This window comes from Aotus nancymaae, unplaced genomic scaffold, assembly GCF_030222135.1.
Source record: "Aotus nancymaae isolate 86718 unplaced genomic scaffold, 86718_ANA_hifiasm-v0.15.2.pri h1tg000076l, whole genome shotgun sequence".
Taxonomy (NCBI): domain Eukaryota; kingdom Metazoa; phylum Chordata; class Mammalia; order Primates; family Aotidae; genus Aotus; species Aotus nancymaae.
In genome coordinates, this window is record NW_026988491.1 from 18,224,423 (window position 1) to 18,242,304 (window position 17,882).

At 48.1% G+C, this 17,882-nt stretch overlaps 1 protein-coding gene and 1 long non-coding RNA gene across 2 annotated transcripts in view; one reads left to right on the top strand and one right to left on the bottom strand.

The window, feature by feature from the left end:
* The first annotated feature begins 208 nt into the window (after positions 1–208).
* LOC105715220 (uncharacterized) lies at positions 209–16,852 on the top strand. Its single transcript, XR_001107000.3, has 3 exons — positions 209–445; positions 1,548–1,552; positions 15,114–16,852. It is a non-coding gene; the product is annotated as an uncharacterized LOC105715220 (long non-coding RNA).
* EFCAB6 (EF-hand calcium binding domain 6) overlaps positions 8,921–17,882 on the bottom strand; it is a 264,360-nt gene continuing 255,398 nt past the window's right edge. Inside the window, exons 27-30 of the mRNA XM_064368188.1 lie at positions 17,624–17,792; positions 14,949–15,133; positions 11,114–11,263; positions 8,921–9,291 (exon numbers count right to left, since the gene is read on the bottom strand). Of these exons, the coding sequence (XP_064224258.1) occupies positions 9,169–9,291; positions 11,114–11,263; positions 14,949–15,133; positions 17,624–17,792 (627 nt within the window). The 3' untranslated portion in view covers positions 8,921–9,168. The remainder of the gene's footprint in view (positions 9,292–11,113; positions 11,264–14,948; positions 15,134–17,623; positions 17,793–17,882) is intronic.

Consider the following 17,882-nt stretch of genomic DNA (forward strand, 5'->3'; position numbering starts at 1 on the left):
AGGTTGGAGGATTGCTTGAGCCTGGGAGGTTCAGGCTGCTGTGAGCCGGGATCATGCCACTGCACTACAGCCTGGGTGACAGAGGGAGACCCTGTCTCAGCAAACAAACACACAAACACAATGCTTTTATTTTGAAATACTTTTAATTTTGAGGAAGTGCTGTAAGGCTAATACAGGGAGTTCCTCCATACCCTGCAGCCAGTTTCCCCTGCATATCCGTGATACATTTATCCAAACTAAGAAATCGACACTAGTACCACAGTGTTACATACAGTCTTTATCTGGATGTCAACAGTTTTTGCCGAGCGTCCTTCCTCTGTTTCAGAATCCAATCTATGATCCCGAGCTGCGTTTAGTCACCGTGGCTCCCAACTCTCTTCCAGTCTAAGACAGACCATTTCTCCGTATTTCCTTGCTTTTTCTGACGCTGGAAGTTCTGAGGTGTGTGGTTGAGCATTCTGTGGAATGTCCTTCAGTTTGTGTTTGTCTGCCATTTTCTCATGAGCAGTCTGGTGTTGTGTTTTTGAAAAAAAAACCCCATGGAGGGGAAGACGCCATCACAAGGCATCCATCTAGGGTAACTCAAGAGAAGCAGGATGCACCCCTGGCGATGTCCGTCTCCATCCCCTGGTTACACCGATGGCTGTGGGTTTCTCTGCTGTAAAGATGCTGCTGTTTTTCGTTTTCCACATTCAATCTGTTAGGAGCGAGTCACTAGGTCCAGCTCCACTCAAGGAGGGAGGAGTTAAGCGTCTCCTCCTGGAGAGAGGAACATCAAAGCATTTGTGGGCATATGTTAAAAGCAGCATGGTAATTAATCAATATTTGGGGGAGGTATTGTGAGGCCATGCCAATATCCCATCTCTCCTTAAAGCTTTGCCCACTCATTTTAGCAGCCGTCAGCAGATCTTGGCTTCAGCATTTGCCACTGTGGTGCTCACATGCTGATATTCCATTTCCTCATTCCTCCTGCAGTCTTCTTTTGGAATTCTTCTGTAAGGAATATTTGTCCCCTCTCTGCTGTCGATGCACTAATCTCACTCTGAACTCATTATTTGATTCTTTGGGTTAGAAACTGATTGTATCATTATCTGTTTTGTTGCTTCCGTGGTTGCAGCTTTGTCCGCTGGAAGCTCTAGTAAGTTGGCTCCTGAGTCATTGGGTTTATTAATTTTACTTCCTTACTTTCAGGCAATAGAAGATGTTCTAGGCTCCTCCTACCTTGCCCTGGCCTTATAATCAGTCGTTCGTCCAGAAAGCCCTAGCTCATTTCACTCAGAAACTAAGATCTGGGGCCAGGCGCAGTGGCTCACGCCTGTAATCCCAGCACTTTGGGAGGCCGAGGTGGGTGGATCACTTGAGGTCAGGAGTTTGAGACCAGCCGGACCAACATGGTGAAACCCCGTTTCTACTAAAAATACAAAAATTAGGTGGGCATGGTGGTGGGCACCTGTAGTTTCAGCTAGTCAGGAGGCTGAGGCAGGAGAATCACTGGAACCTGGGAGGCAAAAGTTGCAGTGAGCCAAGATGATGCCACTGCATTCCAGGCTGGGTGACAGATGAGAGTCTCAAAAAAAAAAAAAAAAAAGACCTGGGCAGTAGGTGTGCCGGTTGCACTTTAGGCATCACTGCTCCTAGGCCTTCTTAGAGACAGAGCTAGGAAATATATTTAGTGTACTAACCCATTTATGCACACATATTTATCTGTCTCTACCTCTATCCACCTACCCACTCATCTATCAATCAACCTATCATCTATCAATCATCTACCCATCTCTCCATCCCTGTCTCTATCAGTAAACATTAATTCATACTGATAGCCCCACCTCCCGCTCTGACCCAACAACGCAATCTCAGCAACGCAACTGATTCTTGCTTTTCCACTTTGTTCATTTACAACTTTTTTTTTTTTTTTTTGAGACAGGGTCTCACTCTGTCACCCAGGCTGGAGTGCAGTGGTGTGATCTTAGTTCACTGCAACCTCCATCTCCCAGGCTCAAGTGATCCTCCTGCCTCAGCCTCCCAAGTAGCTGGGACCATACAGGTGTGTGCCACCATGCCCGGCTAATTTTTGTTATTTTTGTAAAGATGGAGTTCCGCCACGTTGCCCAGGCTGGTCTCAAACTCCTGGGCTCAAGAGATCTATCCGCCTCGGCCTCCTAAAGTGCAGGGATTACAGGCATGAGCCACTGTGTCCTGATGCTCATTTGTAACTTTTTCCTTTGACAGTGGACGGTGAGAAACCTGGCTCCCACAATTACAATTTACTTATGCATTTCTCCGCCCCTAACATACCTACGGTCTATTGCTCATCTGACTCTTGTGAGAAGCACAGTTGCCAACCAGAGTGCAGTGTCCACGTGCAGGCTTTTCATCTTCACCTTTACAAAGTTACACTGCTCAGTTCCTCCCCCATCGCCTTTCAGTGTGCTGTGTCATCCGTTTGTAATACAGTTAGATTCACCTTTACAAAGTTACACTGCTCAGTTCCTCCCCCATCGCCTTTCAGTGTGCTGTGTCATCCGTTTGTAATACAGTTAGATTATTGTGTCCCTGGTCTGCCTGCTGTCCTGGGATCCCCTGACCTCCTGGCTGATTACTGATCTGCATATAATGATGTTCACATATTATATGCATGTATATAATTACTTATTTGCATATAATGACATTGCTCCCTCTTCATGGTGTACCCTATGGGTTTTGACAAACGCGTAGAGTCCAGCATCCATTACCACAGGATCATGGAGGACCGTTCTTCCATCACCCTAAAAATTCCCCGTTTTGGCCCCTGAGTAGTCAAACAGTTTCCAAAGTGGCTGTATGAGTTTGCAGTCCTACCAGCAATGAATGAGTATTCCTGCTGGTTCATATCATCACCAGACTTTGGTCTCGTCATTTTTAAAGATTGTAGCCATTTGAGTGTGCATGGGTGTTTCACTGTGGTTTTAATTTCCATTTCCTAGTGACTAATGACATGGAACTTCCGTCATGTGCTCATCACTCACGTCTACTCATTTCTGGGAATCTGTTTAGATCCTTCATCCCTTTTTTAAACAATCAGGTTGTTTGTTTCCTTGCTGTTGAGTTTTAAGAGTTCTTTATATTCTGGGTAGAAGTTTTTCTTTTCTCCCAGTCTGTGGGTACTCTTTTTTACTCTCTTAACAGTCTTTCTTAGAGTAAAAATTTAAAATTCTGATATAGTTCAATTTATCCATTTCTTCTTTTATAGCTTGAGCTGTTGGTGTCTTATCTAAAAATTCATTTCCCATCTCCAAACCCAAGGCCCTGTAGATTTTCTCGCATGCTTTCTTTTAGGAGTTTTTTAGTTTTATATTTCACATTTAGGTCTGTAATACTTTTTTTTTTTTTTTTGAGTCTCACTCTGTCACAGGCTGGAGTGCAGTGATAGGATCTGGACTCACTGCAACCTCCGCCTCCCAGGTTTAAGTAATTCTCCTGCCTCAGCCTCCTGAGTAGCTGGGATTACAGGTGTGTGCCACTATGCCCGGCTAATTTTGTATTTTTTGGCCAGGCTGGTCTCAAACTCCTGACCTCAGGTGATCCACCTGCCTTGGCCTCCCAAAGTGCTGGGATTACAGGCGTGAGCCACTGCACCCAGCCGGAAACTGAATATTTTGAAGAATATAGTTTGGCAACTTTGGAAATGAGATCTTGCCCCCTCCCTCTCCAATACTCTGCAAGGGTTAGTTGCTGCTGCTGCTTGCTTGGCTTTGTTTAGTGACTTTTCCAACTGAATTCTTTAAGGTTTGCATTCTCTGTCATGTGTAGCCAATGAAATTTCCTATCAGTTAGCTTAGTGGTAATCTGATGATTAGATAGAGATTTCCTTAAACACCTGGAACCAATAAATTTCCCAGTCTTCTTCACACCTGTAATCCCAGCACTTTGGGAGGCTGAGGCGGGTGGATCACGAGGTCAAGAGATCGAGACCATCCTGGCCAACATGGTGAAACCTGGCTCTACTAAAAATACAAATATTAGGTGGGCATGGTGGCACGTGCCTGTAGTCCTGGTTACTCGGGAGGCTGAGGCAGGAGAATCACTTGCATACATGAGGTGGACGTCGCAGTGAGCTAAGATCATGCCACTGCACTCCAGCCTGGGTGACAAAGCAGGATTCCATCTCAAAAAAAAAAAAAAAAAATTCACCGTCTCTGCTGAAGTGCTCTGAGTGCCTGTCTGGACACACCGTCAACATTCACTCAGCTAGTTGACAACTCTGCCTCAGCCTTCACTTTCTGCTGGTGGAGAAATCAGTCAGAGGTGAGAGTTTAGAGCCTTTTTATGCCTTTTCTGAGCATGCTCACAACTCTGGGCCTATGCACAGCACTGTTTACATTTGTAGCTTTCTAGATTCTCAAGAAATGTCTTGGCGTTTTTTAAGGCCTGCGTGGAGCGTTTTATTTCCCAGCTTTTCCTTTGAAGCTTTCTGCCGAGCCTTCTGATTGTCTCAACTGCTATCCATTGTCTTAGGTGGCCACCAAGTTAAAACACTTTCTTGTTTGTTTTTTTTTTTTAACAAATGCTCCCTCCCTAACTCTGGGAAAAAGGTTTTTTTACACCTGGCCAAGCTCTGAGTTAGGCCAAAACAGCCAGCCTCGCAAGGGCATCTTTCAGGGAACAACCACGCAGGTCGAATAGCGACAATCTTTTGGTGAAATAGGCTTCGCAGTTGCTCCAGCTCTATTCTGCTCCATGTGGTGACCGCCACACTGCACTGGGAATGCAGGCTGTTATTTTCTAAGGCTGCTGGGGACCTGGAGAGTGGCTGGTTGGACTATGGTGGTTAAAATGCCACAAGTCGGGCTGGGCACGGTGGCTCATGCCTCAAATCCCAGCACTTTGGGAGGCTGCGGTGGGTGGATCACCTGAGGTCGGGAGTTCGAGACCAGCCTGGCCAACATGGTGAAACCCCATCTCTACTAAAAATACAAAAATTAGCTGGGCATGGTGGCACATGCCTGTAAATCCCAGATACTCGGGAAGCTGAGGCAGGAGAATTGCTTGAACCCAGGAGATGGAGGTTGTAGTGAGCTGAGATTGCACCATTACTCTCCAGCCTGGGTGACAGAGCAAGACTCTGTCTCAAAAAAAAAAAAAAAGCCATAAGCCTTGCCAATGTTCAGCTGCTTTTCTTGAATCAGTGCCCCTTTGGTTCCTGCGAGCCTTTGGATAATTTCTAGAGTTCTCAAAACAGTTGATTCTGACTAATATCGCCAGTTTTCTTGCTGTTTCGGAGGGAAGAACTTTTGGAGGTCCTTCCTCTGCCATTTTTCCTGATGTAACCTTCATGATTTCCTTTTATCTCTTCTGTTCACTTGTTAATTTTACCTTTTGCAAGTATATTTTTAAAAGTATATTTTTAGTAGTTGCTCTATGGTTTATAAATACATTATAAAACAATCTGTCTTCAATTATATCATATTGCTTCACATGCAGCATGAGAACCTTTTCACAGTACACTCTGAATTCCTTCTTCCCATCCTTCCTGCTTGTTGCTGTACTTTTAAATCTGGTGTAAACACATAATATGCTGTGACAGATTTTGCTTTTGATGGCTAACTTTTAAAATTTCAGGTATAAAAATATTTTATTTTACCTTCAATTATCTCATTTGTGATACTCATTTCTTTGATATATCCAAATTTCTGACTCAATCATATTCCTTCTGCTTGTAGAACTTCTTTTAAACTTTTTTTTTGAGACAGAGTCGTGCTCTGTCGCCCAGGTTGGAGTGCAGTGGTGTGATCTTGGCTCACTACAACCTTCACCTCCTGGGTTCAAGCAATTCTTCTGCCTCAGCCTCCCAGGTAGCTGGGATTACTGCTCACCACCATGCCTGGATAATTTTTAGTAGAGACAGGATTTCACCATGTTGACGAGGCTGGTCTCGAACTCCTGACCTCAAGTGATCTACCCACCTCAGCCTCCCAAAGTGCTGGGATTACAGGTGTAATCCACCACGCCCAGCCTAAAATTTCTTTTATAGTAAGGATGCTGTCCGTGAGTTCCCCCAGTTTTTGTGTGCCTGGAAAATCCAATGTTTCTTCTTCTTTTTGAAAAGTATTTTGCCGTTTACAAATTTGAGCTTGATGATTTTCTTTCAGCACTCTGAAATTGTTATTCCATTGTCTGCTGGCTAGCACAGTTTCTGAGGAGAAGTGCACTGTAATTCTTATTCTTGTTCCTCTGGAGGTCAGTTATCTTTTTTCTCTAGCTGCCTTCAAATTTTTCTCTTTTTTTTTTTTTTTTTGCAGCAATTTGAATATGACATTCCTAGGGGTGTGTGTGTGTGTGTGTGTGTGTGTGTGTGTGTGTGTGTGTGTGTCCTGCCAGGTTCTATATGCTTCTATTCTCTTTAGTTTAATGTTTGTAACTCATTTTAGAAAATCCTCAGCCATTATTTATTCGACTATTTCTTCTGCCCCATGTTCTCTTTCTTTTCCTCCTGAATTATACGCATATTAGACCATTTTATCCTGTCCCATAGCTCTTATATGTTCTGCAATTTTTCCCCACTCTTCTTTTTCTCTGCATTTAGGTTTAGAAACATGCTATTGACCTATCTTCAAACTCACTCATTCTTTCTTTGTTTATGTTGAATCTACTGATGAGCCTGTCAAAGGCAACTTCATCTTTGTTACTGTGTTTTTTATTTCTAGTCTTTCTGATTCTTACAGTTTTCATCTTTCTGCTGAAATTGTCTGGTCATGAGTTGTCTTTCTTTTCCATTAGAACTCAAACACATAAACTGGTTATTTAAACATTTTTCTGATAGTTCCAAAATCTGTGTCATGCCTGAGTCTGATTCTTATGATTGTTTTGGCTTCTCAAACTGTGTTTTTATAATTGCCCTTGGTATGCCTCAACAATTTTTGGTGAAAGCCAGACATTTGTATAGTGGGGCCCAGCAAACTTTCTCTGTAGAGGATCAGATACTAAATATTTCAGGCTTTGAGATCCACATACCTGCAGTCAGTTGCACTTCTTGTTCTTTTCCTCCTTCTTTTCTTTCTTCCTCTTTGTCCTCCTCCTTCTTCAACCCTTAAAAACGATGAACCCACAGGGCTGCTGAACAGCCCCAGACTAACTGTACTGACTCCACCACAGGAAGTCAGGACAGCTTCGTGGAAGAGGTGGCTTGGAGAGTTTTCAAGAAATATTCAGCATTTCCTGAGGAGTAGGTGGAAGAAACAGCTGGTTTCAAGTGCAAAGGTATGTACGAGCCAGTGTGGGGAAGCTCCAGCACACAGGATGGGATCTGGGTATACAGGTGGGGCCTTGAATGCTGAGGCAGGACACATGGACTGGGCATCCATCTGTCCCTCACCACTCAGCATTCCATCCTCCACCACGGTGGGGATTTTAATAGGTTACTTTGCAAGTCTGGGGACACACTTTCAATTTCTGGGGTTGGAATAACAGCTGGCAGATGCCAAGCCTTCTTACCAAAGCTCATTGAAAGTTCAGTGTCACCTGTTTTTATGGGTGAGACTGCATTTTAAAATGGTTATGTCAGAGTATGCTGCCAGCAGTGCTGATGGGAAATGCATGGAAAGATCCAGAACTTGTTTTCCCAGGAGCTGGGAGATGCAGCCAGGAGAAAATGGATCTGACCCCATGGCCACCTCCCAGTGCTATGAGGAGTCCAGCACAGAGTCCACCCACAGAGAAGCCCCAACACCAGAGTTGCTCCCCAACTTGCCCACACTCCCTGCAGAGCCTGGTCAGTTTTCCTTCTGGGAAAGGGACCCAGAGGCCGTGCCCCACCCCAGCATTAGAGCACCTGCTGTGTGTCAGCCTGTGGGGAGCAGAGGTCAGTGTTCTCACCCTGTGGGTGGACTCTAGGCCCAGCTGTCCTGTGCAGAAGGGAGGGGCTCTCTCTGCCAAGTGGTGAGGGCATCAGACAGGGAGCTCAACCTCTGCCAGGGGTTACAGGAGGATTGGAGCTGGGCCTCAGAGGAAGAGTGTGGGGGCTGTGCAGATGAGAATAGGAGTCCCAGGAGGAGGAGCCAGCAGGAGCCAGGGAATGGAGGCAGGGATGTGGGCATGGGGATGAGTGAGTTCTGGTGCTGCCTGCAGGGGAGCCTGCCCGACCATCTTCAGGCCCTCTGACGCTGGCCTGGGCTGTCACTCACAATTTTGACAATTTTCAAACTTCCCTTCATACCTGTCAGTTCTAAGAAAGGGCCCTGTCAGAACTGTCCCAGGTGGGGGTCACAGTCAGTGACCACTAGGCTTGTCCTCAGGAAGGTGGAGGCCCAAAGACCCACGGGTCTCACTCAGGTGTGAGTTGTTTTTCATGGAGTCAGGCTGGCTGGTGTCCCTGAGCAGGACGGGGATGGGGTGGTCAGTGCCTGTGTCCCCAGGAGGAGAGACATGGACACCCTGACTGCAACAGGGGGCTCAGAGGTCTTTTGATCCAGAACCCAGGATGCTGGCGGTCAAAGGAAGCAGCAGCCCTTGAAAAATGGGGTGCAAGCCTCTAACTGCCTGGGTACCCTGCGGGGGGGTCATGAATAAAACCTCCAGAAATTCCAGGCTTTTAAGAATGTTAGCATTGGCCAGGCACAGTGGCTCATGCCTGTAATCTCAGTGTTTTGAGAGGCCAAGGCGGGCGGATCATCTGAGGTCAGGAGTTTGAGACCAGCCCAGCCAACATGGGGAAACCCTATCTCTACTAAAAATACAAAAATTAGTCAGGCGTGGTGGCGGGCGCCTGTAATCCCAGCTACTCAGGAGGCTGAGGCAGGAGAATCGCTAGAACCCAAGGGGTGGAGGTTGCAGTGAGCCGAGATTGTGCCACTTCGTTTTAGCCTGGGCAAAAGAGTGAAACTCCGTCTAAAAAAAAAATGTTAGCATTAGTAATTCTTTTGAAGTCTCAAGGATCATTCTTGCAAAGACCATTTTATTTGTTCAGACTAATGAGTGAGGGTGCCCAAGACACAGTGGTGGCACCTGGCGCCAGGAAACCAAGCATTCCATGCCCAAGCCTGGGGCAGCCGCACCTCCCCCAACCCAGAGAGAGGCAGGCTGGGCTTGGGTTTTGTATTTTTGAAAATTCATGAAACCCCCAAATTATAAGATTTTATTAGTCTTGAAAAAGGCCCCGTGGCTGTGGTCCCGCCGGATGCGCAGCCGGTGTGTCTACTGCAGGAACGCCCGGAGGAAGTCATTGTAGGAGATTTTTGAAGACAGTGTCTTGTCGTAATACTCCAGAATATGGAAGAACTCCTCTTCCGAGAGGTTGATGCCGTACTGTCTCAGGACCTGGAAGACAGAGAAAAGGGGCCTCTGAGGCTTGTCTTGGCCCTAGGTTATGGAGGCATAACCTCCATGTGCATCTGGGTGTGAAACAGGAGACATGGGGCTGCCCTTGGGGGCTGCTTCCTGTTTGGGCAGAGGTTGAGAGGGCACAGAAAGAGAGCACGCACAGATGGGAGGGTGACTTCAAAAGTAGGGTTGGGGACCAGGTAGGTGGACATGTCCCCTAGCCACCTTCTTGGCAGCCTGCCTCCATAACTTAGGGCCAAGACAAGCCTCAGTATGCCTGAGGGGCTGAAGGCTGGTCAGCATGTTTAGACAAGGTTGATGGTCAGAGAGGTGGGGACTCGCGGGGTGACCTGGCCATGTGGCCATAACTTAGGGCGGGGCCTCAGGGTGCACCCAGGCAGAGGAGGGCAGGGCCAGTGGGTGCAGAGTGCAGAGAATTGCTGTGATGAGATGGTAACACAGCCTGGAGCACAGCCTGCTGGTGGTAAAGCAAATACTGACTGCCCCTTCCTCTTCAGTTACAGAGCCTGACTTTCTCCCAGGCTCCTGTGTGTCCAGCTAACCAGGAATATGTCTCAGTGTCTCCTGCAGCTAGGTAAGTTCTAGCCAGGGAAGCTAAGTATGAATGTTATGTGGAACATCTGGGAAGCCTCCTTTAAAGGAGAGGGGCATGCCCTTTTTCTCTTCTCTTTTTCCACCTGCTGCCTGGAATATTGTGCAGGAGCTCCAGCAGCCACCTTGGACCATGAGGTTCGCTTGAGGAAGAAAGCCAGCAGTTGGGGACAGTAGAGCAAAACTGTGTCCCTGATGATTGTCCAGCCACCACACCAGCTCTGCACTCCCTCCCCCTGGACTTCCTTTCTGTGGGAGCGAAATAAAACTTTCACCTTGTTTAAGCGGCTGTTATTTTTTTCTCCTGTTATATGACGCTGAAACAAATCCTGACAGACCCTCGTAATAAATAAATAAGGTCGTTCATTTCCTATCCACACTCGTGTTATAATTTGTTTGTAGGAGGAGACTGGAAAGCCAGCTAGACGGCCCAGAGGTCCCACAGGGCAGAGGTCAGTGGGCCTGGTTGTCAGGTCCAATGGGATGAAGGTAGAAAAGGAAGAAAAGGAAGCTGAGCCTGGTGTCCGAGACGGCCCCGCAGTTACACCATCCAACCTGTGACCATGCCCGAATTCCTGGAAGTTGCCAGAAGGGAATGACAGAACCTGCCCTATTTCCTGCCCGTCTTTGCATGGAGGATAAGGGAGAATCCCTGACTGTGATTCATACCTGACCCCAAAGGAAAGAGGCACGTGCATGTGGATTGGAAAACTGCTGCAGAGTGTTTGTGCGGCTATGGGGGTGGGACATGGTGGGGGGCACCGAGGGACGTTGGGACAGATGCCAATGGTGGGGCCCCACTATGCACTGCAGGGGCAGGGCTCACTTTGCAGGCCCGACATAGGTCAGAGATGCTCTTCAGAGCCTGCAGGAGAGCCCAGATGTGGGGTGAAGGCTTGGAGCAGCAGCAGCAGGACCAGTGGTGGCAGTGCCTTAAGGGACCTGGGCTCAGGCCATGGAGGCACGGAGCATCCATGCAGGGCTCTAGAAACTTTTGGGAAGGAGAACTTGGGGTCTGCAGGTGAGAGGCGAGTGGACTCAGGCCTTGATCATTTGGGGGTCCCAGAGAAGTGAGATCTGAGACAGCCAGGTCACACTAGGCCTTCAGCAGGGGGTGGAGGCCCCCCACCACCCCGTTGGAAGTTTCTGTCCACTGGCATTTGGCAGCTGCTTGCTGCAGAGACGCTGGGCGCAGAGCTGGGCTCACCGTCCTGAAATCTGCCACGTTGAGCAGCCCCGTCCCAGCCTCGTCATAGCTTTTGAATGTGCGCCGCATCGGCCTCCAGCAGTGCACAATTTTGGGCTGAATACGCAGCAGAGCAGAGTAAAAAGAAGAGGTCTCGGCGCCGGCTTCTTTCTAAACACAAGACAAGAAGGGGTGAAAAGGGAGCTTCTGAATGGGAGGGTTGGGGTGGGCTCCTCCTTGCCTCTGCCACTCCCAGCCCTGCTCCGGCTTCACCTCCCCACCTGCACCACTGGCTCCCGATCTAGGATGGAGCCTGCCAGCAGAACTCATGACAAAGATGTGCACCAGCCCTCTGACCATCACGAGTCGATGTGTGGGCTGTTTAAAAACATTTATTAATCAGCCATCTCATTTACACCTCTCCCACCGGCAACCGGAAAGAAGGCAAGTCTCTAACCCCACGTCACAGACTGGGAGATGGAGGTTCAGGGAGGTAAAGTGACGTGGGCTTCAACCCCAGCACACGTCAGGCCGCACCACCTCCCAGGGAATGCAAGGAGATGGCCGGGCAGATACCGGCCAATTTCAAAATAGTTCCAGGAAAAAAAGAGATTTCAGGCTGGGTCTTCTAGCAGGTTATTATAACGAACAGTGTTACAAAAAATTCACAAGGTTGTAATTCTATCTAGTAATTAGACAGTACACTAACTACACCATGATTACTTCGTTTAGGTGCTATTAGATTGAAAGCAATATATTTGAGCATGATTCAGTCCCGACGTGTTTGAATATCACAGAGGTGAATGGTAGGCAACAATGGGTAAGACGTTTTGGGAAAGTTGAATTTTAACACAACACTACATGAGACAGAGGAGCTCAGGGTTAAGCTGCTTTCATTTTTTTACATCATTTAGCACCTATGACGTGAGTTCCCCAGGTACCCATAGCTTCATGAGCTGCCAATTTGCCAATCAGCTGATCCACAGGTAGGGAAGAGAGGGTGAAGCTCACCTGCCCTCCCACACCTAGTTTTTATCACAGGGAAGGAGGACCAGCCCAGCCAGAGCCCCACCTCTGACCTGCCTTGCAGGGAGCAGCAGCACCCATGCTGCCTTCCCCCAAGGATGTCTTTATGCTGCTGCCTGTTGTGGTGGAGAAAGCTCCCAAATCACCAGAAAAGGAAGTCACCCTTTTAGCTTCTCTGCAGGGAGACATTTGACCTGACAGCCACACTTATGTGGTGGCGGCCTTGGCAGCTGCCAGAGGGGACGAGGGCTGTGACCAGGACCATGTCAGGGGCCGACCCTCTCCTGGAAAGTGTATGGCAGCTTCTGAATCCATGCCAGTCTGGTGCCAGGATTTGAGGAGGGGGGGTGGGGGAACTCTTCTGAACCAGAGTGGTGCCTTGGGAGGGTTGAGGTGAGGGTGCCACAGTCTCTGTGGCCTGACCCACAGCACCTGGCATAACCCCACTCTAACCCCAGCCTTGCAGGGTCGCTGAGGATGGACAGTGCAGCTGGAAGATGGGGGCTGGGATGGCCTCTTCACTGGCGAGGGCTCAGAAGGGGGCACTGGTGTGCTCTTGAGCAGAAGCCCATGCGCCTCCTACCATGCCTTAGAGCCCTGCAGATCTCCAGAAGGAGAAATGGAGGCCGAGAGAGGTGGAGGAAGGCTGGAGTTGACAGAAGCCTTGCAGGCCATGCGTCTCCATGTTCTCACGTTCTTGGCTCCCGTGAAGATGGAATGAGGACAGTCTTTTCTCTGTGCACAGAAGAACTGAGCTGACAGAACTGTCTTAAATCTTTTTTTTTTTGTAAACTTGATCTAAGATTTTAGTACCAGCTCCTGTTTGTCTAAACTAGAAGCTAGGCTAAGATGGAAACTGATTTTGCACAAAATTGCAAATCTAGCTGTGAAAAAACTTTCTGCATGGCCTCTGCTTAACTGTGGCTGGATTAACACACTTCCCATTCCCTAGAGTCCACGGAGCTGTGGCCTAGGCAGGTGTAGCCCTTGGGTGGGGTGAGTGGGGGCGGGGCCAGGGCTGTCAGCCCCACACTCCTGGTCCCTCCAGCTGAGTCATAAGGTGGTCAGAATCAGCTGTGTTTGCTCCCCACATCAACAGCACCAGATGTACTAGTACTTGTTATTTAATTCAACGTAACTCAATTCAACATTAATTCAGTACTAAAAACATTTTTTTTGGCTTTGTGTTTTGGAAGGGCTGCAGCAATTGCTGTGATCGCACTGGGTGTGGGTTTCAGTTAAGAAATTGTAAGTGGTTGAGAATAAAAGGTAAAAAATTCAGAAGAACTGTACCCTCCAGCTTCTCTTGAAGTGGCTTTAGGTTTTCATTCCTCTTCAAAGGAACAGAAAGAGAAAATTGTAGACAATGCATGGTGGGTGTAGTTTATGCCAAGAAAGATGATGAGGGACTCCAGCTGCCACACACATTCTGGCCCCATCTAAAATGGCTGGCGGGTGAAGACCCTTCCTTTCAGCTCCACTGTTGACTGGTGCTGTGACCCATCCACTCCTCACTTTGCCTTTTGGGTTAACTAACCAGGCACAGCCCCCAGGGTGCTGTATGAGGCCTTGGTCACATAGATGCCTGGGAAGTTACCATAACCAGGTGTCTGCCACCCAAACAGCTGGAAAACCTGGGATCCAGGCTACTGGTTCCCATGCTGGGGTCTCCAGAACCTTATAGGGTTCCAAAAGGAGAGGAAGAAAATCTTAAATTACTTCCAAGAAAGTAAATTTCTGAGCTGTTTTCAATATCTGCAAAGCCTGGTAGAGGCCTTGTCTTTACCACAGCCCTTGCCTCCCAGGTACAAGCCCCCAGCACACAGGCCAAGGGCTTTCGGCCCCCTTCCACAGACTCTGGCTGTCTCATGCTGATCTGACAACTGCCTGGCCCTCTTTAAGTAACAGAGGAAATGGGGTGCCTAAGGATTGCTCATGTATCACATGCATACAGAGAGCATTGGAGTAGGGTCTATGGAGAGGTGACAGCAAGGCCGGGGACATTTCACAGAAGAGTCCTGGCTGGCAGCAGGGCTGGACTGGGCTCTGGCCTCCTACAGTCTCTGAGTCCACCTTTTCTGTGAAGCTTGGTGATGCACAAATGCAACGAATTAAGAAAAACGAGGCCGGGTGTGGCGGCGCATGCCTGTAACCTCAGCACTTTGGGAAGCTGAGGTGGGTGGACTGCTTGAACCCAGGAGCTGGAGACCAGCCTGGGCAACACGGCAAAACCCTGTGATACGGTTTGCCTGTAATCCCCACCCCAATCTCATCTCGAATTGGAATCCCAGTTGTCATGGGAGGGACCTGGTGGGAGGTGAGTGGACCATCGGGGAGGTTCCCCATGCTGTTCTTGTGAGAGTGAGTGAGTTCTCAAGAGAGCTGATCGTTTTAAAAGTGTTTGGTAGTTCCCACTTTCTCTCTCTCTCTCTCTCTCTCTCTCTCCTGTCTCTCTTTCACCTTCTGCCATGATTGTGAATTTCCTGAGGCCTCCCCAACCTCGTGGAACTGTGAGTCAATTAAACCTCTTTCTTTTATAAATTACCCAGTCTCAGGTAGTATCTTTGTAGCAGTGTGAAAATGGATTCATCTCCACAAAAATACAAAAATTAGCTGGATGTGGTAGCTTGTGCCTGTGGACCTAGCTACTTGGGATGCTGAAGCAGGAGGATCACCTAAGCCTGGGAGTTTGAGGCTGCAGTGAACCAGGAACCACTGTACTTCAGCCTGGGCAACAGAGTGAGACCCTGTCTTGAAAAATATCAAAATAAAAAAAATGCAAGTGCCACTTTCCACCTGGCCCCACGTTTTCTGCGGGTGGGCAACGTACCATTTTGTGTGCATTCTGGATCTTCATTCTCTGCATCAGTGAGGTTTCCTTTGCTTTTAGCAGGAGGACACAGCTCTGAATGAAGTCGTAGTATGCAAATTTCCCATTGTTCTTTAAGTCGTATTTTATAATGAGCTGCTGACACTCCCCTTTGCTTATGTCCAGGTTGAATTTCTCCACAAGAGCTACAGACAAGAATGGCAGTTCAATTGGTGGCGATTCATTTATTCATTCATTCTTCACTCATTCATTCAACACTTGCTGAGGCACCTTCTCTGCTTCAGGCCCTGCTTGGTCCTCACATCAAAGAAATCACGGTTGATGGCTGGTCATACACGGAGACAGACATGCAACAAACTAAGTGCCACAGGGAGGGGGACTCCAAGTGCCGCTGGCCCACACTGTCCTTGGTTTGCATGGTCACAACTTATGGACAGAGACTATGGGAGCTATGACCAAAGTGCAGAGAGGGAGGTGAGGGGACGCTCCCCACCAAGTCAGGGCAGAGCCAGAGCAGGGGAAGTTTCCCTGAGCTCGCAGTGCCCCTGGCCAAGGCTGGACTGTGGGGAGGGAATGCAGACTCGGCCCTATGACCAAGTATTTCCTAACTGGGCACCAGAGACAGGCTCTCTAGCATCTGTTATGCCATGCAAATTCGTGCTTTAAGTTTCCATCCCAATGATGGTCTAAAACATATAAAACTTATTCTGCCTACGGGAACCACCACCCTCAGGAGACAACAGCTGTGCAGCCTCAGGGGCTGAGTCCAGCCTTCTGATCAGGCTCATGGGGATGCCCCACAGGGAGTGTTGCTGGTGGCCAAGAGGCTGGCCCACCAGAATCTCCGAACAGCAAGGCTCGCCCCACCCTTGGCACTTGTCCTCATGCCGCATTCTCCTGCCAGTTGTAAAGACAACACTTCTCTGTAAGTGACACCTCATAATTGAAGGAGGCTTATATAGGATCAGATTTAAGTTTCATAGACTAGACTTTGCTTTGACATCCTGAAAGAACAGAGTGTCAGGGAGCGGAATGCCATGTGAGTTGTTGAGGCAAATGAGGAAAGCCAGTGGAAGCAGACTCCATGTCAACGACACCTGCATGCCAAGCCAGGCCAAGAGAGGCTGCTGCACGTTCTACAAACAGATTTCTCTGCCCTTGCACAGAGGGAAGTAGCAGCAGGCATGATGCCCGCCAGGACACCGCAGGGGCTCACGGAACGCCAAGGAACTGGCCGTACATGCCTCTGATGCTCTGACTCACAGAAGGCCATCAGCACTGAGAAGAAAATACAGAATGACTTTTGGAAAGTAACCGGCTTTTTTATAGTATTGAATTTTGGATGCGTGACTAACGTCTGACACGCCTATGATAATAACTGCGTGGGGGCTTAAATGAGTTCCTGCTTCAACAGAAAAAGCCAGCAATAGCAATAAGCACGCAACACAGTGAAGGTTTATCACTCTCAAAAATCAAAGAATTAACTAAAAGGAAAGGGGAACTCCAATGCGTATGACAATCAACACGCATGTTTTGGCTTCAGCAAAACATGTTACATTCAATCGGTGTAACAACATTTGAATATTACTGACTTCAGATTTTTTATACTTAATTTACAAGTGTTTTTTAAAAATAAGCTCTAACTTAAAGAGCTTACACCCGGTTTAATTTGTGCATTTTTAAAGCCATAATTGTGATAAAAGTAATTTATATTAATATTGGAGGATCTCAAAGAAAACATTTTCCTTTAAAAGGGGTCTATTAGTCATGTATAGGTGGAGCTAAAAAGCCAAGGAGTGACATGGTCAGATGTATTTTCCAGTAATGTAAAATGTTGCATAAACAAGGTGTAACTGGGCTGGGTGTGTTGACTCACACCTATAATCCCAGCACTTTGGGAGGCTGAGGTGGGCAGATCACTTGAGATCAGGAGTTTGAGACCAGCCTGGACAACATGGTGAAATCCCGTCTCTACCAAAAAATACAAAAATAGGCAGGCATGGTGATGCACACCTATAAATCCTAGCTACTTGGGAGGCTGAAGTGGGAGAATCGCTTGATTCCTGGAGACAGAGGTTGCAGGGAGCTGAGATCATACTACTGTACTCCAGCCTGCGTGACAGTGAGACACTGTTTCAAAAACAAACAAACAACCCCCAAACAACAAAACCACAAAAAACAAAAAACCAAGATGCAACATTTACTGGAAGTATAAATCCCACTGGTTTAATTTTAAAAGTTTATCAGAGTGATACATGCTGAAAAACAAAACAACATCAAAGAGTGGATGTTGATGGGAATGGAGCCCCAGGAGCATCCTGCTTCATCCCGCCCTCCTCCACCTTCTCCATCTCCTTCAGCGGTCAGAGCCTGAGAACATTCACACTCTGCCCAGGGTGGCAACCATGCCTGTGATTTCCAAAGCTCAGAGTTAGTGCAGCGCTGACTTTACCATGCAGATGGAGCCCCTGCTGGGAGGGGCAGGAGGTCGGAATCCTCCTCCCTGTGGACCTTTCATTAGAGAGCTGTGCAGCCCACCCAGAATTTCCCCCATTTCCCATTCTACTGCTCCCTGGCCTCTGCCCAGGGTGGCATGTGGCTTTGTGCCCAGTGGGAACAGCCCCTTGCCACAGGGGCTGACAATGGATTGCCAAGGGGATAGACCCAAAACGAACCTAGGAACTCGGAGGCGTTGATGTCCCCCTGTCTGCCCACATCCTTCTCCTTGCATTCTTTCAGAAGCTCTCGCCAGCAGCCCTGGATTCTCTTCCGGAGCCTGCTCTCTATGGGATCACAGTTCTGCAAGGGTGGAGTGCCCGGGATCGCGGCTGTGTTCGCTGGAGTCTAGCAGGGAAGAAAAGAAAAGACTGTTTTCACTTAAGATGTAAAATGGAAGCCATCAAAAATACCTCTGTACCTCAATACCTCCGGTTT